Source organism: Microcebus murinus, chromosome 16 (assembly GCF_040939455.1).
Source record: "Microcebus murinus isolate Inina chromosome 16, M.murinus_Inina_mat1.0, whole genome shotgun sequence".
NCBI classification, from domain to species: domain Eukaryota; kingdom Metazoa; phylum Chordata; class Mammalia; order Primates; family Cheirogaleidae; genus Microcebus; species Microcebus murinus.
The window spans coordinates 38,431,837-38,458,000 of record NC_134119.1 but is presented as its reverse complement, the minus strand read 5'-3'; the positions used below and the strand labels follow the sequence as shown (position 1 = coordinate 38,458,000).

At 41.5% G+C, this 26,164-nt stretch overlaps 1 protein-coding gene across 5 annotated transcripts in view; it reads left to right on the top strand.

The window, feature by feature from the left end:
- Positions 1–26,164, top strand: part of PTPRT (protein tyrosine phosphatase receptor type T) — a 1,014,822-nt gene that overhangs the window by 666,912 nt on the left and 321,746 nt on the right. For all 5 annotated transcript variants that reach the window (XM_012781110.3, XM_020281830.2, XM_076011129.1 and 2 more), the window contains one exon: positions 9,496–9,605. In XM_012781110.3, coding sequence (XP_012636564.2) covers positions 9,496–9,605 — 110 coding nt within the window. The remainder of the gene's footprint in view (positions 1–9,495; positions 9,606–26,164) is intronic.

Genomic DNA, 26,164 nt, shown 5'->3' with positions numbered 1-26,164 from the left:
GACTGTCTTAGCTATTCTTACCTTCTCTCTCTCTCTCTCTCTCTCTCTCTCTCTCTCTCTCTCTCTCTCTCTTTATATATATATATATATATATATATTAGGACCAGCTTGTACCTATAATATATATATATATATACACACATATATATATATATATATAGAGAGAGAGAGAGAGAGAGAAGGTAAGAATAGCTAAGACAGTCCTGAACATGAAGTTCAATGTTGTAGGTCTTGCTCTACCAAACATCAAGACTTACACATCATTATTAATTAAGAAGGTGCGGTATTGACACAGGGGTTGTCTAAGAGAACAATTGAACAAAGTAGAACTTAGAAATACCTATGTAGAAATGTGATAGAAGGTAAGGGGTAACATGGCATATCAATCGGTAGTTAAAACTTTTTTTTTTCCAATAAGTGATTCTAGGATAGGGAGGAAGAATTGTAATTGAATTCCTCTCTCACATTATACATAAAAACACAAATGTGAGTGGGTTGGGGCTATTTTATTAAAGGTGTGCCTTTAAAACCTTTGATGAAAATGTAAGAAAATATTCTTACGACCTCAAAGTACAGAAAGTGTTTCTTAACTAAGACTCTTTTCTTTGGGATTATTCAGAAGAAGACCCCACAAAAAGGATTCAAATGGAAGTAGTTTGTTTAGGAGGTGGTCTCCGTGCACACTGGTAAGGGAGAAGGAAAGGGAGACAGGCAAGGGAATGAAGCCAAATCCAAGATGTGCTATGGAGAAAACTACCATGTGGATAACTGGGTTTTAGAACAGTGTCATTCCAAGTGTGGTTCAAGGACCAACACCGACTTATTAATTAATTCCTTCTGATCCACAACAAGATAAAAAGGAGGAGGTTACTTTTTTTTGCATTTTAATTTCACTTTTGCTTTTAAATTTTAATTAATTTTTGTTGTCTTTTATGACAGTATCAATCTATAATGGGTTAGAAATCATCATCACCATCACCATCATCATCACTGAGGTTTTTAGTGTTTGAGATTGGTTTTGAAGTTCTAGTAAAACAGAGTGTTCTGGTAGAACAGGGTGTTTAACTCTCTGACTCTTCTTGCTTGCCCTATGTGGAGACCACTTTTGCCCCCACAGAATTTAGATAAAGTAGCAAGTGTTTTGCAGTAAGCATTAGTAAGACATGGTCAGGGCACCAACAGTGTCCGATGTCTGATACTGTTTGTCTTTCTCTTTCTTTCTCCCATACAAGAAATGAAAAACTCTGATAAATTTGACTACATTATAATTAAGAACTCATCTGGATCCAAAGGTAATATTAAAACAAAAAGGCAAGACACAAACTGGCATATTTTCTTTTATAACACATGTAGCCGATAAAGGGATCACTGTAAAGAACCTCTACAGATCAACAAGGACAATCATGTCCAAAAAACATTAAAAGATGCTCAGCCTTTTTAGTAAATAGGTAAAATCAAATAAAACCTCGAGGAAGTATCATTTCACACTTATCAGATGATCTAGAACTTTAAAACCAGACAATACTAGGTATTGTCTGGTTTATAAATACTTTATAAGTATATTTTTAAAAAATTTTAAGTACTTGACTGATAACCACACTTGGAATGACACTGTTCTAAAACCCAGTTATCCACATGGTAGTTTTCTCCATAGCACATCTTGGATTTGGCTTCATTCCCTTGCCTGTCTCCCTTTCCTTCTCCCTTACCATGTTACCCATACCTGCTATCACATTTCTACATAGTATTTATAAATGCTTTAAATACTAAGTATTTATACAGATGTAGAGAAGTGGAAACTTTCAGAACATTGCTTGGGGGAGAATAAACTTGCTACCACCACTTTGGAAAACAATTTGGCATTACTCAGTATAGCCAAAGACATATATGCCCTTCAGTTTCCATATCCTATTACAAAGTGTACCTTAGAGAAATCTTATATATGTTCAATCAAATGTACAAAAATATTCTTACAAGCTATGTTCTAAAATAGCCCCATCTGGACACAATCCTAGTGTCCATCTACTGTGGAATGGTGAGATAAATAAGGATATATTCATGAAATGCAGATGAACTATAACCATGTGTGTCAACATGGATGGATCTCAAAGCAATGTTGAATGACAAAGGCAAATCATATACTAAAAAATACCCCATCCACGTGTATATAATGGAAACCAAGAAAAACTAAAGGATATATTGTTTAGGGATACATGTGTTATATATTTATAACTACAAATAAAAATGAAGAGAATGTTTAATATAAAATTCAGGATATCTTTTTTTTTTTTTTGATGGAGAAAGGAGAAGTCAATGTGGATGGACATACAAAGTTCTCCAATAGTACAGTGACGCTTTATTTCTTAGAATAGGGGGCACATGTATGTTTATTTCGTAATTATTTTTTAAACTATTCACATATTATTACATATACATTTTAATACAATGTAAAACATTATAGGAGAAACTTTTTAATATGATTCAAAAAACAACATGAACAAAGTAATAAAGTCCTAGAAATGCAATTTGTGAAAAACAAACAAAAAAAATTGTAATTGAGGGACCTAAAAAGAACCATTAATAGATGAAAATTTATACAGGATTACTGGGTAGAAGGACTCTTTGTTACAAAGAGGTATCCTTTGCCCCCTTCTCCCCCAAAAAGAGTAGAATGCAGCTGCAATAAAAATTCTGATGGAAGATATTTGAAATTGTATAACATTATTCGAAGTTCTTCTGGAAAAAATAAATGGGTAGTGATACCTCAGAAAACTTGGCACAAGAAAAATAATAAAAAAGAAGGCCTTGTTCTACTAGGTATTAAAACATGTCATCTCAACACAACAGAGAGATACTGTCACAGAAGAAGCTATGATTCAGTGAAATGGAACAGAAAGCCACGCAACATATGTCAGAATAGAAAATAATTTAATATGGTGGTGATAGCATGGCATTTTAAATCACTGGGGAAAGTTTTGACTGGTTAATTAACTGTCCTAAGAAAATTGTAAAGAACAACAGTTAGATTTCTAACATCTACAATGTATAAAATAAATTCAGATGAGTTAAAGTGTTGGGTGCTGAAAGAAAAAGATAGAAATAAATCATAAAATAAATAAATATGAAATAATTATTCATGTGTATTTTCTATGCATCTGATCTGAAGTGAGAAAGAGAATTTTCTCTAAATTGGAAAGACCGAATGGCCTAGTGCTACCAGCTTCAGATTCATTGTCACAACCTCCATCAGATAGACCTTCCTCAACCTCCCTCAGATAGACCCTCCTCAATCTACATCAGATAGACCCTCCTCAACCTCCCTCAGATAGACCATCCTCAACCTCCATCAGATAGACCCTCCTCAACCTCCATCAGATAGACCTTCCTCAACCTCCATCAGATAGACCCTCCTCAACCTCCATCAGATAGACCCTCCTCAACCTCCATCAGATAGACCCTCCTCAACCTCCATCAGATAGACCCTCCTCAACCTCCATCAGATAGACCCTCCTCAACCTCTCTCATATAGACCCTCCTCAACCTCCCTCAGATAGGCCATCCTCAACCTCCATCAGATAGACCCTCCTCAACCTCCATCAGATAGACCCTCCTCAACTTCCCTCAGATAGACCCTCCTCAACCTCCATCAGATAGACCCTCCTCAACCTCCATCAGATAGACCCTCCTCAACCTCCCTCAGATAGACCCTCCTCAACCTCCATCAGATAGACCCTCCTCAACCTCCCTCAGATAGACCCTCCTCAACCTCCCTCAGATAGACCCTCCTCAACCTCCCTCAGATAGACCCTCCTCAACCTCCATCAGATAGACCCTCCTCAACCTCCATCAGATAGACCCTCCTCAACCTTCCTCAGATAGACCCTCTTCAACCTCCATCAGATAGACCCTCCTCAACCTCCATCAGATAGACCCTCCTCAACCTTCATCAGATAGACCCTCAGATGAATGTGTAGAATTTGCATGTCTCTATTCAGCTCACTTCCTTCTCAATGATTACATCTTTTCCACTCTTCTCAAATTCTTTTATTTTTAATTTTTAATTTTTGTGGGTACATAATAGTTATATATGTTTATAGGGTACATGTGATGTTTTGATGCAAGCACACAATGTGAATTAATCAAATCAGGGTAATTGGGGTATCCATTACCTCAGACATTTAACTTTTCTTTGTGTTAGGAACATTCTGATTCTACTCTTCCAGTTATTTTAAAGTATGTCCTGACTTACTGTTGATTATAGTCACTTTGTTGTGCTATCAAATACCGTTCATTCTATCTAACTATCTAACCATATTTTTGTACCGATTAACCTGCTCCATTCCCCCCACCCCACCCCCGCTGCCCTTTCTAGCCTCTGGTAACCATCATTCTACTCTCTGTCTCTATGAGATCAATCATTTTTCATCTTTAGCTCCCACACATAAGTGAGAATATGCAAGGTTTGAATTTCTGTGTTCTCCAATCCCATCCATGTTGTCAAACGGCAGGATTTCATTCTTTTTGTGGCTATATAATATTCCACTATATATATATATATCATAATCTTTATCCATTCATCCATTGATGGACAATTAGATTGATTCCATATTTTGGCTATTGTGAATAGTGCTACAATAAACATGGGAGTGCAGATATCTTTTCTTTTTCTCTAATTTCAAAATATAATAATATGGAGGTACAAATGTTTTTGGTTACATGGATCACTTTTGTAATGCTTGGGTCAGGATTATAAGTGTGCCCTTCACAAAGATAGTGTTTATTGTCCCCATTAGGTAGGTTTTTCCTCTCCTTTTCTTCCCTCTTTTTCCTGCTTGATTTCCACTTAAATTTACTTCCCTCTGTGCACATGTGTGCTCATTGGCTAGTTCTAATTTAGCGAATATATACGGTATTTGTTTTTCCATTCTTTAGATATTTCACTTAGGAAAATTCACTTAGGAAATAGGAATATTCACTTAGGAAAATCTCCAGTTCCATGAAAATTGTTGCAAAAGGCCTTAATTCATCCTTTTTCTACGTATACATATACCACATTTTGTTAATCTACTCATAAATTGATAGGCACTTGGATTGATTCCACATTTTTGTAATTGTGAAGTGTGCTGCAATAAACATTCAAGTGCAGGTGTCTTTTTGACAAAATGACTTCTTTTCCTTTGGGAAAATACTCAGTAGTGGGTTGCTGGATCAAATTGTAGGTCTACTTTTAGTTCCTTGAGGAGTAAGTCATGAAACCATAAGACTTCTAGAAGAAAATGTAGGAAAAACTCTTCTAGATATCAGCCTAGGCAAAGAATTTATGATGAAGGCCCCAACAGCAATTACAGCAACAATGAAAATAAATAATTGGGACTTGATTAAATTAAGAAGCTTCTACACAGCTAAGGAAATAATCAATAAAGCAAATAGACAACCTACAGAATGGGAGAAAATATTTACAAGCTATACATCTGATAAAGCACTAATAACCAGAATCTACAAAGAACTCAAACAAATTAACAAGAAAGAAAACAATCCCATTAAAAGGTAGGTAAAAGACAGGAACAGAGGCTTCTCAAAAGAAGATAGACAAATGGCCAATAAACATATGAAAAATGCTCAATGTCACTAATCATCAGGGACATGTAAATTAAAACCACAAGGAGATATCACTTTACCCCTGTTAGAATGTTTTTCTATTGAAAAATCGAAAAACAACTGATGCTGGTGTGGGTGCAGAGAGAAAGGAACATTTATACACTGTTGGTGGGACTGCAAATTAGTAATAATCTTCTCAAATTCTTAATGCAGCTTGTTTCCCACTATGCTTTTGGTAGATGGCTTCACCCCCCACTTCTCAAGAAAATAAAGCCATTAGGATCCCTAAACACCTCCCTCCAATGCATCTTCACATTTTCTTGCTCTCCTCTCACGGAGGGAAATGTACCTTCTTTCAATCCACCCCTGCTCCTGCCTTTTCAGGACCCTACCAATATCAGTTACCCCTCTCTTTCCCACCCTTCTTCCTCTTACCTCTATTTTGGGTTTTTCCTGGTGCCTTGAATCATGCCATAACCTCTCTTATCTGTGATGGGGGTTGCTATTTTGACTCCATATCTCATCCTGCTCTTTTCTGCATTCCCCTCGTTTTCATAGCAAAAGTTGTTTACTTGTTTACTTGGCTCACCTCACCTCCCACTCATTTCCCAACCCTCTTCAGGATGGCTGGTGAACCAACATTTTCCCTTAAATTACTTTTGCTTGGGGCACAAGCAACCTTGAGGTCACTTGATGCAACGGGCAAGTTTAAAGCCACATCTCACTTGCTCACTCAGCCATGTCAGTCACGTTGACCAATCCCTTCCTAAGACTGTTCCCTTCCTCGGATGCTGCAGTGGCAGCTCCCCTCCCAGTGGCCTCTCTGAACTCTGCCTCCCATTTTCTCTGTTTTCCTCCTAATGTTAAGATTGGAGTTCCTCTTAGGTTAGTCCTAGACCTGTTTTTTTTTTTTTCCTTCTGCTATCTATTCTTCCCATCTATTTCCTGCCCATGGTTTCAATCTCCAGACACTGGCCCCTGTCTTCCTACATGTACCTGCTACTCAACATTGCTACCTGGATGTTCTCCATGTGCCTCCAATGGAAAGTATGACCAAAAACTGACCTCACCAGCTTCCTCTCCAAAACTGGTCATCCTTTAAGGTTCCCTTCCTACGTACAAACACTCTGATCCCACAGTTGTATAAAACAAAAAGAGTTGGGGTTCCCCATGACACACCCTTTCCCTACTTCACCCTTACCCATTACCACTAAGCCATGTCAGTTTTACCTGAATCTCCTTCACTGTCCATTTCTCTTCTACCCTGCCATCACTGTGGGCCAAGCTACTGCTCTTTCTCTCCAGGATGGCGACAACAACCTTCTGACTTTTCTCTTTCCACCCTTGGACTCACAAAGCTATGCACAATACTTCAACACCTCCTCCCCCTCTCACCCTAGTAACTTCTAATATCCACCAACTCCGGTGCATGTGCTGCTTCATATTCTAACTTGGTATGCTAGAGCTTCTCTGCTTGTTATAATTCTCCTAATACCACATCCCTGTACCTCAGAGCCCTGATAACAAGTGTAATGAATTAATTGTGGGTGTAATTATTTAATGTCTGCCTCCCTTTCCAGAATAAGAACTTTAACAAGCATTTGACTACGTCTCTCCTTGTTCCTGGTGCATCCCTAGTGTCCATTTCAGTCCCCTGATCATGTTAAATACACAATAAATATTTGTGGAAAGGAAGAGTGGATAAGGGAAAACAATAAGAGATCTCACTAATTAAAAGCTTCTACATATCTAAAAGACTTAAAAAGCCAATGAAAAAGTGGCGAAAATATTTGCAACCTACACAAGAAATCTTATATCCTTAAAAGGAGATTACAATTACAAGCCCATACAACAAAGATGAGCAAAAACGAAGAGCCATATAGGGAAATGAGGGGTATTGAGCTTGTTCATAAAAGAATCAGTGTAAATGGCTAATAAAACTGGAAACAAAATCCACATTCTCCAATATTCTAAAAAAGACACACACACACACACACACACACACACACCACTTAAGTTTTAAACAGTTGGTGTTGGCAAGGATAAGGGCTAGACATATTCTTTTGTTGGCGAGTCCAGAATGGTACAAACTTTCTGGAAAGCAATGTGGTGATATGTGTCAACAGCCTTAAAAATAAAACAGTTCATTTACTTTGGCCCAGTAAATTAATTTTCAAGCATTTTTCTTAGGGACATCAGCAGAGTTGCATGCAAATACTTACTTATAAGGATGCTCATAATCATGAAGAATTTAAGCAACTTTAATGCCCAATAATAAAGGATGCGTGACTATAAAGAGACACCTACCCCTCTAAGCAGCCATTAAAATGCATGGCCCCAAAGAACACCTAAGGATTTTCTTTTTTATTCTGCGGCTTCCTTAGTGATAAAAGAAGGTCACAGCGCAATATGTACAGTAGGAGTTCATTCTTACAAATAAGTTATTCTTACAAATAAGAAATATATATGCATAGGCATATTCTATATTTTAAAAATAACATATGTGTATGTATTTTATGTGCCTAAAAATACTAGAAAAATATCTTTGAATATGAGGATTATAGGTGATTTTGTTCTTTTTGTTCTTAACCCTTTCATAGATTCTTAATATTCAACGAATTCTGCGTATCATGTCCATAATGAGAAAAACTCAGTATATTTTAATTTAACAATGGGGAACTGATTGCAACATATGGCCGAGGCTATATGTAGAGAGGCATAGCGTGATGATTAAGAGTATATGCTGTAAAGCTCATAGACAGGTGTTTAGTTCCCTCTTTACAACTTAAAGGCCATATGACCTTGAGCAGATTATTAGTTCTCTCAGCCTCAGTTCCCTGATTGGCACAAAGGAGATACTGCATACTGGGCAGTGCTGTTTTGTGGCTTAAGTGGAATAATGTACGTAAAATTCCCATCAAAGAGCAAGTGCTTAGTAAAAGTACCTGCTTTGATAATGCCAAAATATAAATAGATCTGGCAATAATTTACAGGAACTCATGATTCCCTAGGGGCTTATAACTGAAAGTTTGGGGAATCATTTTTATTTTCTGGTTCAGCATCTTTCAGACAGTTGTGAGGGTGGTGCAGTCCAGCAGGCAGACGCTGGCGGGAAGACTGACCTGCTTACAGAAGCAGCCCCAGGAAAGGTTGTGCTCATTAGGGCAAAATGCTGGCATCAGTCATTCATTCGCTTATTCATCCAACCAGCAAATAGTTATTAAGTGTCTGCCCCATGCCAGGCATTGGGAACTCTGCAGCAAGGGAAGCGGGCTGCCTTCTTGGAGCAAGGCAAGCTGCCTCTAATTGGATTGTGGTTTCAAGGCACACAGTTCCTGCTGGATTCAGGAATTTGTCAGGAAACTGAGGAAGCATGTCCTACAGTTGGGGAAAACTTGGCAGGGTTAGGAAAATGATAGTTAGTAAAATGATGGGGAAGCTTACTTTCCATCTCTTAGGTGTCAATCCTAAAGCAAAGTCCAGATTCCCACTTGCTAGTAGAACTGGGGCCTGCTAATGTCCTCTCCACAACTGTCTGGTTCAGTTCATGAACAGACGTGCTCAGGCTACAGATGAAAAGCCTGATCTGCCTTCTGAAAAGGGGTCAGCAAGCCAATGCTCATGGGTCAAATCCAGCCCATTGCCTATGTTTTTGAAAGAAACTTTTATTGGAACACAGCCACGCCCATACTATTTAGGGATTATCTGTGCCATTGTTTTGCTGCAGTGGTGGAGTTAAGTAGGTGTACCAGAGACAGTATGGCACATCAGACCTAAAATATTTGTTTAATACTATTTGGTCCATTATAGAAACTCTGCCAACCCTGTTCTCGGTCAGTTGGGTTGGAGGAATGACATGGAAAGTGTCACCAAGTTCATACCTTTTCCATTCTGTAGTTCCAGGAGCTGTTCCTCTAGAATCCATCCAAGGAGGTCCCTTTGAGGAGAAGATCTACATCCAGTGGAAACCTCCTAATGAGACCAATGGGGTCATCACACTCTATGAGGTAAGGCAGCCCCTTGCACCGCGGCACTGGCTTAACACTGTTCAAGTCACTTCAGCCTGAAGTTGGTGAATACCTTTCCATCGAGGGCATAAAGGTGAGTGAGACACAACTTGTCAAAAGGTTTCTGACAGTACAATGGGAAGAAAACACAAGGGCACACAACTGAGCTGTCTTGATAGCCCCAGAGAGAAAGAAATTTGGACATGCCATCATCCAGAGAGGTGTTTATGGTGACAATCGATCTCTTCCACAAAGAAGCCAGAACTCACAGAGTCAGGTTTTCCTGACCCAGGCCTGGCGAACAGTGGTAAACGCTCATCTGGGAAACTGCAGACCCACATGGTACTCAGCCCACCCATACCAGCCCCTGGGCTTTGCAAAGAACCCCAAGGTGACCCTTTGCCACAGGGGTAAAGGATTGTTAAATTTAAATTGCTCTGTGCCCAAAGATATATTTTTTCACCCAGGTGATAGTGTCCAAAGCTCCTCTCCAAGCATTAGCAGGGCCTTATCCTATCAGAGACAGAACAGAATCTACTCAGAAAGGAATTTAGCCATCAAGCCAACACAATACGGCTTCCTGAAAACTTGTAAAACTAAAACAAAGTATATAAAAGTTCATTGCGAAATAAAAAACAAAACAAAACAGAACATCTCCAACAAAACTGATGAAGCTAAGATTCAAGTACTGGGATGTAGGTAAAGGTTGACCCTTCTTCCACACCTTGTATTCTTAGACAACATGAGATTGCAATACTGGATGAAATAGAAAAACACAGCAACGCAGAGGGAAGGGCGTGGATGTCGCGGCTGGAATGGCATAGCCCAGTGTCCTAATAGCACTGCCATAATAATCTCAAGTTACCTTTGGCAGGTTCCTCCTCTCTCTAAGCCTCCTTTTCCTCATCTGTAAAATGAAGGTGGTAATCTCTGCCTGAGCGTTGCCGCGGGGATTCTGAGGAAGGCAAAGACACCAGCACTCCCAGGCTGAAACGTGGACCTGTGGAAGGGCTTAAGCCACTGAGTGCACACGCAGAAACGTGCACCTGGAGAGTGGGCTTGGGGCATAGGGAAGGTGAGCTCCGGGGAGGGAGGTCAGTGGGTATTTGATGAGGGAGAAATGGGATTAATCTGATGGGACTCTCTAGAAAGACTTAGAAGGTGTTCAGAGCTCTCTGAGGGAAGAGGTTATCCAACACATGCAAGGTGCTTGAGAAAACACCTTGACTCACTAAATCTTGCATTGCTCAGAAGAGTTATCTAACGTCCCCATTTCAGACATTGCAAGGAGCTTGGTGCAGCTCCCAGGATCAGTACATGAGGGAGGGAACAGACCTCTGTCCCCACCATTTATGTGCCTTCTCCAGCCACAGGCTTGAGAGAGGCTTCCTTCCTAGGGAGGCTCCACGAGGCAGAGATGGCCTCGCACCGATACACCTTGCCGAGGATGTGTTCAGAGTCTTGTCGGGGAAGAGAGGGACCAGAAATGTAACTGGAACAGAATCCAGTCATTTCAAAGCTGCATGCTATTCTTTGTAAAGTGGAGACCACGATCATACTCGTGTATAAATGAAATAGAGATCTATGGAGTGTGCCAGTCTGTTCTTTGTAAAGCAGAGGGAAAGGACCCACAATTTAGGGAGTTAAATCACTTAGTACTGTTATATAAAAGGCTGTCTAAGCCAGATGTTCAGGACTTTTGGAATTCACAGGCCACTAACATTTCAAAGGGTTTTGGGGGATTAGGATAGGGTAATTTACCATTTTTACCATCAACATAATTTAATAAAAGACATAACTCTAAAAATATAAAAAGAATATACTTTCAAAATAAAAGGCAGCCCTTCAAATTGAATAAATTTAGCTTTATGACTAACTCATGGCAATCACTTTATTTTTTTTCTTACTTTGCCTTGGATTGATGATGATTTTGTCATGAAAAGGCCCTGGTCCTCGTACCCACCTGTGCTCGGAAACCATTGGTCTAGGTCATGCTGCAGGTGGAGTTATATTTCTGCACAGACTTCTTCCTTGGAAGGAATATACTTTTTCCTCTAGTACGATTATACATGGAACTGAACTGGCAATATCGTCATTGCTATTCCATGATAAGAAGAAAGAAATAGAGGGAGAACAAGGGTGCAAACACAACTATTGTGTTAGATGCCCTGTTTGAGCAAAAGCTCCTGAAGTCGAGGCATCATTCTACGGCACATTCTGTGGAGCTCCAGGCACAGAGGTGGGTGGGCACAGCACACTCTTTTCACTCCTGTGTGAACCCAGTGCTTTGTGAATTTTAAAAGACACATGGGATGTTGGCACTCCCATGATGGACTCTACTAATGACTGGTATGTCAAGATACCCTCAAGTAGCTTCTTGGCTGCTACTTGGGCTATGATTACAGAGAACCAGGCCAGAGTATTGCAGCTGGCTCACTTGTTTGTGAACATTTGAGGCTACCTTTTGAGAATATGCAAAAATTCTTGACGGGTGCCATGAAGGGAGTTAAGGAGATTGTATGCCATTGTAGGCCATTGTATTTTGAGCACAAACATGACTGTGCTCATGTGTGTCACAAGTTATCCAGGCCCAAGAAGGTACGAATGTTGACTGTGGAGATCAGACAGCCTAGATCTGAATCCCAGCTCTGACATTTACTTACTCCGTGACCTTGCATGCCTCCTGTAACCTCCCAGAACCTCAGGTTTCTCATCTGAAAAAAATCAAGAGAATAATAAAACTGCCTTATAAGGTTGTTGTGAAGATCAGACTAAATACGTGTTTTGCACAGTGTTTGGCATTTAGAAATAACATTATAAATGTTAGCTGTTATCATTACATACAAATGAGGAGCAGAGAGGTGAAATGAAAGACCAAGGTCATACAGCCAAGATGACAAACCCATGTCTCCTAGACTCGGATGGGAAGTCTTGGCGCTTGCTGCAACCTAGTGCAGTTCAAGAACTGGCGGCAGCTGCGTCCCCTGGGAGCTGGTTAGAAATGCAGCCTCTCAGGCCCATCCAGACGTCCTGAATCAGAATCTCCGGTGTAACACGATGCCCGGGTGATTCCTTCAGGCATTAAAATCTGTAGTGCTGCTCTAGCAAACACTCCTCTTTAGAACGTTTTGCCAGTTGGTAGGGGAGTGTGTCCTCCGGAGCAGAGAGATGGGGAGACTCCCCTCCACGCTGGGCCCAGCCTAACCCAGCCCCAGATAGTAAGCGGGGAACTTTGCTTTTAGAGACATTTATAACAAAGCGTGTCTTTATGAGGCAATTTCCAAATTTAATTAGATGAAACCAATTTGGTTTTTAAAGTTAGGTTCTGATTGTAATTTCAAGAGAGAAACCCATAAATTAAAATTCACCCTCTTCTGGCCTCAAAAAGAGTATGTTGTTACAAAGAAAAATAGGATAGCACAAATGGAGGAGAAATGCAGTATGCTGTCCTGTGCACAACCTTGCTTGAATTCAGTAAACTCAAAAGGCAAAAAAAAAAAAAAAAAAAAAAAACAGTGGGGGGAAGGGAGGGATGAAGTGTTTCATTATTATAACAGTGTCATTGCTAAATATAGCAGGTCTAATTACTGTCAAGATTAAATTTATTTTCCCACGAGTCTAAATCACAACCTCTGGATCTATCTTTGGACAATTCTGCCTCCAACCCCAAAATCTGAGCGTGCTTTAAGTCCCATTTGTCTCTCAGCTTCAGTTCCCATGCCCCTGAAGGTGTCAGACTGTTCCAAGCTTCATCTGGGTAAGAATGAAGGGAAAAGTAAATCCATGTCAAATCCACAAAATCAAAAGATTCTACCTCATTTTGGAGTTGCTTTGCTGTTTAAACCTTGCCTTTAAGCTGCTCAAAGTGTTTGAAGGTGAAGCAGTGATGACACTTGAAGAAAAACAGCCAGTGCAAAGGCCCTGAGGTGGGAGTGACTTTGGCATGTCTGAAAAATAGAAGGGACAGCAGAGTGACTGAGGCTTGGTAAGTGAGGAGGAGGACAGTGATGAGACCATGATGGGGGGGGTGGGCAGGGCCAGGGAATGCAGGGCCCCTAGAGTTTGTGTTTTAGCCCAAGAGAAGTGGAAAGCTCTAAATGGGTTTTAATCAGAGGAATGAAGGAATCCGCTTTATATTCTTAAAAGATCACCCAGCTGTTGTGTGGATGGTGGGTGCACAGGCATCTTGGGGACATCTGCAAAATACCCCAGGAGGAGGCCAGGACATTCCATCATTTGTGATGTTGCAATGAGGGCTCAGCTATTTACTGGAAGACCGTGTACCTGGGCAGGTGACGTGAAAGCTTTGCTACAGCTGCTGCTTTCCTGCTGCTAACCCAGCCTTGACACCCTCCTTTCAGTAATGAGTTCTTACCTCGATGAGCTTCCTGGACCCATATACTGTTAGACCCTGGGCCCTCCTCCCTTGAGGGATGGGAGTCTCCCCCTGACCCTGTTGCCACCCCAGGGCTGTGAAACAACCCAATTCTGCAGCAGCTGTGACTTCTCTTTCTGCCCACTGACCTGGGAGCTCAAAATGCTCATCAGAGCCCTCCGCAGCCAGCCTCACCTCAGCTGCGACAGGAAGTTTTAGGATGCATTAGACCATGGCCTCAGATCTTCAAGATTTGCACTTTAGTGGGAGATACAGAATGCACTTCTATGATCACTCTCCTAACAGAGTGACAGATCGTGCACAGGGAGAGGTAGCATCAAAGGCCCTGTGTCCACAAACCATCAGCGTCAACATCACCTGGGAGCATGTTTACAGATGCGGAATCTCAGGCCCAGCCCAGACCCACTGAATCAGAGTCTGCATTAACAAGATCCCCAGGTGATTCGTGTGCACATCAAGGCATAAAAAGCACCAGTCCAGGAGACATTCTAAAATCTCACAGTCTGGATTTGCACAAGGGGGTGCTAGAGGTGGTAAGGGAATATCGACTCATCTGGAAAGCTCTGCTTGATGAAAACATCGCAGTCTTTGCATGAATAATATGAGTACTAAATGAACTAGGGAATATTCCCGCTCACTTGGGGTCCAAAGAGCTGAGTATTTTCACCAGGCATATGGAAAGCATGTGATTCACATAGATTCTTCCAGAACCCTGATCTTGGGTTTGAATGAGAAATTAAGGTTCCCCAATCAGGGCCTGTGTGTAAAGAGGGACAGGGTGGCCTCTCCCATTCTGACTCAGCCCTTGGAAACAACAACTCCCCCAAAACTCAGACCATCACAACTGCAGAAAGGCACTCACAGCCAGAATGAGGTCACTAGAGTCAGAATCCAGCCAAACAGTTGTCTAAAAACTCTTCAATAAAATCATTTAGAGACAAGCTGTTCAGAGTTCATGAAAAACAGTAATCAATATGTGTTTCAATTCAATTAATTGTTCTCGTCTCTGTCCAAAAATAAAAATCACACAGTGTGAGGGAATTGGGCCAGAAGATGTTACACTTTGCAACTGGGTTAACGAAGTGTGAAAATATTTAAAATTCAGACATGTGAAGCTTCCCAGTAAGCCTTTCTGTTTAGCAGTCAAAATCACCAAGTTTCTAATTACAGTGTATAAATCTGAGAAGCTTAAAGGGAATGAGAAGACCCTAATGAGGCAGGAATGGGTGTCTTGATTATGCTGGAGTTGATTGGCATTTATCTTACAAGCTATTCTAGGTGCCTGGCATTCAGAGTTAAATAAAACACAGGCTTTGCCTCAATAAAACAAGGCGGCGTTCCTGTGTGGGAGCGCCTTTAAAAGGTACAGTAGGTCGGAGGGTTTGTCAATATTTTTGCAGCATACAGATAGTTGGATTCAGTCTGATCAAAAAGCACGGGCCCCAGCAATCAACAGAGTGCATTGCAAGAAGGCTGGGGCATCTTCTGAGCCTGAGAGCTCCGAACAGGACAAAAGCAAACACAAACGCTGATGGAGAGAGGGGACCAGCTGTGAGGATAAGCTGATGAGCAAACTCCCGAAGGGAGAGGCCCAGGGAGGTTCCCGGCTCTGTTTGGACGAACGGTGCACCGGCACACCTCCTCCTGTTTTTCCACTTGGCCACAGTGACCGCTCAGGGGCCCCGGGCCCCAGACTCACTTGTGACTCTGGCCCCAGTGGGGAGGGTGGAGGAGCAGTGGGGAGGGTGGGACATCATGGTCCAGATGGCCAGGAGGTAGTCTAGGCAGGAAGAAATCAGCTGGATCGTGACTAATACAGCCCAAAGCAAGAATTTGCATAATTCAAACTAGATCTTAGTTAATTAGGACACACAATTTGCATAATGCTGGCCGCTATTGGGTATAACTCAAGCCAGGCTGATAACTAGGAAAAAAAAGGCTCCTGTTTTGTTTTTTTTTTAATTGTTCCAGCCAGCAATGTAAGGGTCAACCATTGCCCCCCGTTGCCACACAGCTACTCCGCCAGAAAGTTTGAGCCTTTCTCCTGCCACAGTAGACACACATCAGGCCTAGAGGCCCCGTCTCCACCGCCACACCCTGTTATGAGCACACCATCGGATGCCCGGACCATGTCAGTACCTCCCTGCCTGCCGGCCCACATCCACCCTCCCCCATTCCACTTCTCCACCCTGCAGCTGGACAGAACATTTAAAAAGTAAATCCGATCTTGTCCCTTCTCTCCTTTGGCTTCCTCTTAGCTTCAGGTCACTGAACCATCCAGCCCCTGCCCACCTCTCTGACTTCATCTCCCGCCTCCCTTCCCATTGCTCACTGCGGCCCTCCTCCTCCAGCCGTTGGACATTGTCTCAGGCTCACTCAGTTCTTCGCAGCCCATGTGACTTGGTGACTGCCCTTCCTGCTGCCTGTGTCATTCTGAATTTCAGGATGCCTGGTGGCTGGCTTCTACCTATTCTTCACCTCCAAGAGGCTTTTCTCCTGTCTTGTCCACTTGATCCAAAACAGGTTCCCGTTTGCTTTCTCTCTTTGCACCTTGCTTTCTTTCATACCACTTCCACACTCTGCACTTGTTTTGTTCTTTCCTTGAATACCATCCCACCCTCCACTGGCCTTTTGTCCCCATGAGGGTACGGGCCCCATGATGGTGAATTTTATGTCGACTTGGCTGGACCACAGTTTGGCAAGAGTACAGCCAGACGCTATTTTGGATGTTTCTGTGGAAGTGTTTTTAGATGCAATTAACATTTACATCAGTGGACTTTGAGTAAAGCAGATCTCCCTCCCTGATATGGATGGGGCCTCATCCAATCAGTCGAAGATTTGAATAGAACAAAAGACCGAGTTCTGCCAGTGGAAGACTCTCAGACCTGAACTACAACATCAGCTCTGGTTCCCAGCTGACATCCCTTGGTCTGGAAATGACTAACACTGGCCATATTTACTTTGCTTTTCAATGTGTCCTGAGGACCTAACATAGTAGCCTGCACATAGTGTGTACTCAATAAATATTCCTTGGATGAATATGCGGATTTGTGCTTTATCTTAACAAGGGGTAATGATGAAATTTTTGTCTAACTCATTTAGTGGTTCTCAAGCCTGGCTGAAGATTAGAATCACACCTTGAGATACCTTCTGCTCAAGTTTGCTGTCAACCTAAAACTGCTCTAAAACACAAACTTTATTTTTGAAAAGAATACCTTGAGAACTTGAAACAATATAGAGAAACAGATAGGTAGACAGATACCTGAGTGGCTGGATGGATAGATGGGCCTCATTGCAGTCGAAATAAATCAGAATCTCTGAGTGAGGGTTTCTATCCTTGTGTTGTTTTTGTTTGTTTGTTGTTTTTAAGTTGCTTGGCAATTTTTAATGTAATCCAGGGTTGGGAAGAAGCATTGTGTGAAATGAATGCAATCTCCTCTGATGTGTTATCCAGTATTGGATAAAAAAAAAAAAAAAGCAGTCTTGGTCCTGGCTCACACTGTCTTCACTGCCAGACTCCACCTGTATCTGATGTTACACGACAGCCACCTCACTCACGCACAGGCAGGTGCTAGGTGCTAATTTTCTTTAAGAATCAAGTTCAAGAAGCTTTGGCCTTTTTCTCTCAAGGTTGCTAAACAGTGTATGGAGTAATTGAAGACACACAGGGAGGTATCGTTCTGTCAATATCCCTTTGGCTGTTTCTAATGACATCTTGCAACTCTGATGCTGAAGCCCACTACAGACCTTTCCTTAAAATCTTTCCTTCTCTCCTGAATAGTAGAAGTTAGTTCTGTTGTGGTTTTTGTGAGATCAAAAAAGATATACACGTATACAAAAACTTAATAGATTTGCCTAGAGGCCTTCCCTAAATCTTAAAAGTCAGGGCCCTGGGATGTCTAGGAGCCATTTTTTTTTCCTAGCCCTCAGCTCATCAATCAGCCTCCATAGGATGTGTCTCTTCTAGAAATGTGAAAAATGCAGGCATCCCTGGGTAGATGCCATGTACAGGTCACTCGGCTGACAGGGAGGCTGACAGGTGTTTCAATAGAAGCAGCTCTGGTTGAAAAGAATGATTTCTGGCACTCAGAGTCTGCAAGGAAAGGAAGTCACGTTCTGATGTGAGTGAGTTACATTTATGTAAGTGGGCCCATTAGAGGTGCCTGTCATCCACTTGTGGAGTATCAGGACTGCCTACATATTTGCCTTGGGGTGTTTCTTTTTCTCTATTACAACACAGGTATTTGTGATGGATCCAGGTAACATGACAGTGGAAATCAACAGATGCATGGCACTCCTTACCTAAAGGACTGCAAATCATGTTCTCCCTGCAATAAGAAGGTTTTTCACAGTCAACATGAATCATTCAGTTTAGCTGTAGCAAAACAACAGGGGTTGCAGCATGGAAAATATGCCTGCAGTGCACACAGGGGAATAAGTATGTTTGTCTTGGCATGCGTGTGTAGGAGCATATATTTTTGTGAGTTTGTGTAGCTGGACACTGGCATGTGTATGCACACATGCATTTGAATGGCAGCATGACAGAGGGCTGTATCTGTCTTCTCCCGAACTGGAGGACCTCCTGGTCTCCTCGTGTCTGTGCCATGGTCATATCATGGGAGAAACTCCCTGTCACTTCAGCAGGCTCCCAACTGTTTCTCATGACCTCCTGCAGTAATTCCTCTCTAGAGATTTTGTTAAAGAAAAATTTGGGATTAAAAAAAAATTCTCCAGGTTAATTTTAATTCTATGCATTTACAGTTGTCCTAGGAGAAAGGAGGGAAGGAAAGAAATGAAGAGTGAGTTCTGCATTTGGCATGGGCTCCTTCATGTTCCTTAGATGGGAGGGAACCTGTGTTTTGATGCACTATGTATGTACCCAGAGGCCTTTGTAGGTATGCTCGCGTACACACAGCCATGCGGCTAGAGATGGAGCCCTCTCCCCAGCTGCTGTGGTCCTTTCAATAAACTGTGCCCAGAGGTGGTGTTTAAGCTGCGAAGTGTCTCTTTAAACATCACAAGTTGTTATCTTTTCATCTCAGATGTTTTGCTGCGTTACTCCTGTTGGAATTCCGGAGGGGCTGGGACATGCAGTATGAATTTGCTGCTTTTAACTGGCTGGCTCTTTCGCTTCTGTTTTGGTCAAAACAAAATGAAGGGTATTTTCAGGTTTCATCTCTTATCAGGACATTTGGAGCCTCTGTTCTGGCATTTCTGGATCAAATTAGTGATTCATTGCTCATCCTTTCATTGGCTCAGGAGACAGCAGGTAGCTTTTTCCCCTTCACCTCAAACCAATGGGCCCTTTTCCTTTAACTACTTTTATTTTGATTTTTTTTTACTCTTCACCAGGAAAAAAGTAATTCCCTAAATCTGACACCCACAGGACCTTGGTCTACCTTCATATGGTCTCAATACATATATTAATAGACATACATGCATACATACGTACATACACACGTACCAGGTCTTCTTCAGAGTCCTTCAAAATGGCATAAAAATGGTCACTGCTTTCTTGGTTTCTTTTTTAGTTTATGCATGTTTTTAATGTACGTGTATCACTGCAAATCACATAGTGAATTGTGCAATTAAGAAATATAAGTTTGAAAAAAAAATAAATATAAGTTTGACTTTTGATTTGCCATTGCCAAGTAATGTACTTGGACTAGTCCCTTTCCCAACCTGGGCCTCAGTTTCCACATTTCTAATTTCAGAGGATTAGACTAGATAGATTCAAAAGGCCCTTCCTGCTCTGACCTACAACTTGGGTGCCCCAAATCAGATTAATCTTACTCCTAGTTTCATGAAACACCTTCCTCACTGGTCCATGCACGACCCTCTTTTCTATTTATTTATTCATTCATTTTTCAGTAACACACCACCTAACAAGACAATCAGAACTTGGACCGTATCTGACCTTTACTCATGATCTACAAAAACATGTCTACATTGACTTACTTACATCTCTCCATTTCATCTTCCCAACTCCTCCACTGTCCTGAATCTTGTACATAATTCATTTACATTTTATATAGTTTTACTACTTGTATGCATTCCTTAAAAGCACATTGATTTGTTTTATTAGTATTTTAACTTAAGAAAGGATTTTTAAGTTGTATATAATCTTTTGGAACATTTTTATATCATATTTTATTGCTAGCATTGCTTCCAGAATGTTGCCTTTATCAACTTTGATGAAATGAGCATTCTTGTACATACCTCCTACAGTATATGTGCAAGATTTTCTCTTGAATTTCTATCTAGAAACTAAGTCCTATGATAAATGAATGTTTAACTTTACACAAAATGACAAACTATTTTCCGAACTGGCTTCACCAATTTACCTTCATGTAGGGCAAAGCATAAGAAGGCCTATAATCTTAAACTCTCTCTAATATTTGGTATCATCAGAAGTTTCCATTTGGGGCAGTTAAATAAGTATAAATTGGTATCTCATTGTTGTCTTGCTTTGTATTCCTTCAGTCATTAATAAGGTTGAATATCTCTTCATATATTTGTTGTTCATTTGTATTTCAGTCTTTGTGGGATGTCTACTGATGTTTGCCCATTTTTCTATTGGGTTATATCCTCTTTTCTGATTGATATTTAATAGTATTTTAAATAGACTTTTGATAATGCTTTGCCAGTTGTATATGTAACTTTCTGTTTTTACTTCTTCCAATGTATCCTTTGTAAATGAAAGTCTTTGCTTATATAGTTAACACATTTTGTGTCCTTAAGAAAGTCTTGGCTGGACATGGTGGCTCACACCTGCAATCCTAGCACTCTGGGAGGCCAAGGCGGGAGAATTGCTTGAGCTCAGGAATTCGTGACCAGCCTGAGCAAAAGTGAGACCTCGTCTCAACTAAAAATAGAAAAATTAGCCAGACATGATGGCGTGCACCTGTAGTCCCAGCTACTTGGGAGTCTGAGGCAGGAGGATCGCTTGAGCCCGGGAGTCTGAGGTTGCTATGAGCTAGGCTTGGTGTAATAGAGTAAGACTCTATCTCAAAAGAAAAGAAAGAAAGGAAAGGGGAAGGAAGGGGAGGGGAAGGGAGGGGAGGGGAGGGGAGGGAAGAGAGAGAATGAGAGAAAAAAAAGAAACCATGTTTAAGAAGATGATTTTTCTATATTTCTACCAAAAGTTGTATAGTTTTGCTCTTGAAATTTAAGTCCTTGATCTATCTGCAATTAATTTTTGTGTATGGTATGAGATGGAGTGTAAAATTCACTTTTTTTTACATGTATAAATGCTTTTCCCAGGTCCTTTTAATAAATAGTCTCTCTTTTTCTCTGCTCTACCAGCTTATCTCTGACTTCTGCAGAAATTCCTTACATTCCTGAGTTTTTTTCTGAGCCCTCTGTTCCACTGGCTTCCATACACCACAACCATACATGGTCCTAACTACTACAGATTCATAGTCTCCTGAACTCCGCTAGAGAAGATCCCTCCTCCTCATCCTTCTTCAGAAATATCTTTTTTATTCTTGCCCTTGGCTTTTTCACTATAGAATCTACTTATCAGATTCAATGAAAACATCTGTTATAGTTTTGACTAGAATTACCTTGAATGTATAGAACAATATGTGGGTAATTGACATCTTTATAATATTCAATCTCTCTAAATTTATTTAGGTTTTCGTTAATGTCTCCCAGAGTTTTATTACCTTACTTAGAGAGGTATTGCATTTCACATAAAACCCAAACTGCCAACTTAGATCTGAAAGACTTGCAACATCTATTCTCTTTTTTCCTCTGGACTCACTGGCTTTCTTTTATGTCCTGCAACACTGTGGTTTCCCTCTTGCTTCAGGCTCATTGAACATGGAGTTCTAAGTTACCAGCAAGCTCCTCCACTTCATCTTCCATGGCCAACTCCTTCTCCTACTACAGGTGTCAACATGCACGCCACCACCTCCACAAGGCTGTCCATAATAGCCTTAAAGTAGGACTCTACCCACTCACCATTATTCTTCACCATTGCTTCCCATTCCTGAATAATATGTACCACAATTTAGAATTATTACACATTTGTTTATTAATGTATCTGCCTATATCATAAGTGTCATGAAGGCAGGACCAGATAAATGAATGGATGGGTGGATGAATTGATTGATTGATAGATAAGAAAGCTAGCTAGTTCACCTCTGAAAAGAACTCAATGCCTTACACAGTGCCTGGAACATAGTAGGCACTCAAATGTGGTGGTGCTTTTTTTCTTTATGAATGAAGATTGGAGAGCTTCCCTTTGATTGCTGAGTTACAGCAATAGTCAGGGGTAACTCTTGGTATCCATTAGTCCACAGATACAACCTTATAAAACCGTATAAAATCATAAAATTTTGTCCCAAACCCTATAATATTCTCTGATAGACCACATGAGGGTCCAGTGACCAGTGAGTTCACACTCAACTCATAGAATTCAATTATAATACTAAAAGGTAAACTTGTCAAGGTTAGGGATCTTTATTTATGGCTATATCCCAAGTGCCTAGAACATACCTGGCACAGAGTGGACACTCAATAAATACTAAAAATATTTTAGCAAATAATACTGTATTCTAAACTTTAATCAAAGTTAAGGCACCAGTCACAATAAAAATTTAAATATCAACTTCCCCATGATTGCTTTATTTTTTAAATAATTTATTCTTTGTTAATGTTAGTGACATAACAACATTGGATGTCACTAGTAACAGAGGAGGTGGAAAGTAACCTCCATCCCTTTCATATTAAACATTTTCACATGGGTTCATTTTCTTTCTAGTTCTTGTGCATTTGCAATGTGTTTGACCTGGTTACAGTGACATTTTTTATTTTCGTCATGGCCAACATATTCCCATTTCTACATAATCTATATAACTATCCGTTAATGGCTCTGTGTTCTCCTGAATGCATACATCATACTTTACTTTCGAATCACTTTGTTTGGGAGTGTGTTGATTGCTCTTCCTAGAAAGTAAGATACAATTTTTGAGGTATGATAAGAGAGACCTGGATCTCTTTAAACAGCTGGTTGGGAGAGTTTGAATTCCTGCTTTCCTTTTTTTCTCTTAATAGATTTGTCAGTAGCAAGTAGAAGCATTCACACGCATTCCATTGATCGAGAACTATGCTCAAAATAATAGCTCTCTCTGTTCAATAGAAATGGATCTAAGGGAGGAGGGTCGAACAATATGTACGAATCTGGATGGAAATCTATAAACTTGAGGTTAGAAGTGATAGCCATATTTCCCTCCTTGTTTTAAAGCTTAAGTTTCAGTTTGTTTATTTTCTAACTGAGGGAGATGAATATGGGACATATGCTTACCTCCACTTCTCCCTAATCCCATTCCCATGATGACTTCAGCAATGAATCAGAGCACAGTCTTCCACTGCACACAGACCTGGCCTCAGGCTCCCCCTTGTCACAGTACAGTGCTCGGGGAGGGCATTGCCAATCCAGTGGGGTCAGCCTGCAAGGAGAAGCCTGCCGGTCATCTCTTGCCTGTTCTCAGGACGTTGAAATAGGGATCAGTGAAGCTCTGCACTCACTCATTGGTGTGTCCTACAGAATCCATCTTTACACTAGTTTATGAATTGTTTTTCCTGCACTCTAAAGATATGTCAATTTCAAACCCTTTTCATAGCAGTTATAATCCTAGCAGACTCTGTTACAATATCTGCAGGCACATCAGCATTACAGGCCAACAAGAAGATGAGACAGGTGATGTGAGGTTCTGGGGAAACTTCCTAGAGACTGCGGCCTCCATGGGCAGTGGGGTGTCCAGTCACCAGTAGATTAAAGCAAGGTCTAGACATGTCAGTATCAGAGTCACTCCCATCTGGGGGATGGACTCAGCGTGGTGAGTTAAGGTGACCAGAAGTGTTAGAAATGAAAACAGACAACAGGCTCCGGATCCTGAGGATCAGCCTATTTACAGCAAGACCCTAGCCTCTGTGTGGAGGTGCAGAGAACATCTAGACCCCATGCAAGCGGGATTGCTTCAGCAGCCTCCCAGGGGGGGCTGGCTGTGTGAGGCACACTGGGCTCCTGGGTACCAAGACCATCCTAGCTGAAGCTGTCGCTGTGCCCTTGGCCTAAGGGGGGCTTAGACTGAGACTGTCTAGGAGGACTTGGGGAAGGTGGGAACTGAGAATGCCTGGGCATCTCCCTTCTGTCACAGCTGTTTTGCCTCTTAACAGCGTGCACTTCTATTCTCCCTGGTCCTGCGAGACTCGCCCTTGAAGGTGAGCCCTTCCCTGCAAGCATCAGCCACATCGCCTGCTGTGATGCTTAAAGGCAGCCTTTTTCCTTCCTCCTCCTATGGAGATGTGCTCCCTGCACTTCTGGAAGGCGGCTCTGCTTAATGGTGCTTACTTGTGTTTCTGTTTGGAAGAAGGGGACAGTGTTGCAGAAGCCTTCCTGAGGAAGACGCCAGAGGTAGGAGGGTCTACACCAGAACAGTCATCTACAGCTGTGGTCCTCAATCCTTGGGGCTGCAGACTGGTACCTGTCTGTGGCCTGTTAGGAACCAGGCTGCACAGCAGGAGGCGAGAGGTGGCTGAGTAGGCAAAGCTTCATCTGTATTTACAGCCGTTCCCAATCTCTCACATCACCGCCTGAGCTCCACCTCCCGTCAGATCAGCAGGGGCATTAGATTCTCATAGGAGCATGAACCCTACTACAAGCTGTGCACGCAAAGGATCCAGGTTGCACGCTCCTTCTGAGAATCTAGTGCCTGATGATTTGAGGTGGAGCTGAGGCGGTGGCTGCAAATGTAGATTATCATTAGCAGACAGGTTTGATTGCACAACAAATGTAACGCGCTTGAATCATCCTGAAAACATTCTCCCTCCAACTCCTCGGTCCATGGAAAAATTGTCTTCCATGAAACTGGTCCCTGGTGCCAAGAAGGTTGGGGACCGCTGCTCTAGAGAGTCTTCGCAGCTGAAAAGCAGAGCCACAGGAAGACAGGAGCAGGCATAGGTGTTTTTAGACTGGACTGAACTTCCCTTAAGGATCTCGTATATATCACCAGCTCTGTGCACTCCCCCAAACCAAATGCATTCTGCAATCTTATTCTCTCTCAGCCAATTTTTATAACAATATTATATAAGGTTTGGATATCAGAGGGGAAAAAAATCACCTATAATCTCTTCCTCAACCACGACATTTCTTTTGCCTTGTATTGTGTCTTTGTTAATATGCGTACATCTTTTGCCTAACTATAATTACATAAAATTTGCTATTGTAATTTATCATTAAGCATTTTATCGCAATCATGACACCTTTATAGCACCATGGAAACAGCTTATCTTTTTTAATGACCGCATAATTGTCCATTGAGTGTATATATTCTAATTTACTTATCCGTTCCTCTGTCGTTTTTTACATAGTTCTGATAACACTGTGATAAACTTCATGCTTACGGTGGCATTGTGTCACGTTGAAAAGACTGTCCTTCAGAGCACATTGACCTGGATCCAAATCCTGGTTCTAACATTGTCTAGACAGGTGATTTGGGGGCAAATTAACCTCTGAACTTGAGTTAGCTTATTGGCTTAATTTTAAAAAGTTGTGTGTAGGAGAAGCAATATTCAAGCCTGTAGTTCAGGAATATTGTAAGAATTAGAAATATATTTTAGGCATAGCTGTCCAGTAGGTATTCCATGTCATTGCTGGTTTTCTTTCTCCTCTGTTTAATAAATGTCTACATTAGACACCTCCTCACACCCATGCAATTACAGGGTTGAATGGAGCAAACACTGTAGTAACTCTTGCTACACATTGCCAAATCATTCTCCAAATGGATTGCACCCGAGTGAGCATGTGTTTTGAGTACTGTGTTGAGTTTTTATGCCAATCACCGTGTCTGGGAAGAAGGCCTTTGGCAGCCCACCAGAGGTTTATGTCAGCTTTCATGAAGTTTTCAGAGCAGGCTGATGTGTGAGGAGCTCGTCACATGTGCTGGCAGATCCATTTGCACCGCCCAAGGACATGCTGGGAACACTCTTGTCTCATCAACACCTCTTTACTCCCTTTCCCCTTTGCCCTTCAATAGCAAAGAAAGTGCCTGGTCCCCAGTAGTCTCCCAGAAGGTCCTGGGGGCCCCAGGAGAACTCTGAATTGGAGAACCCACTGCCAGGTTCCTACAGGCTCTGCCACCAGCTAACTCTGTGG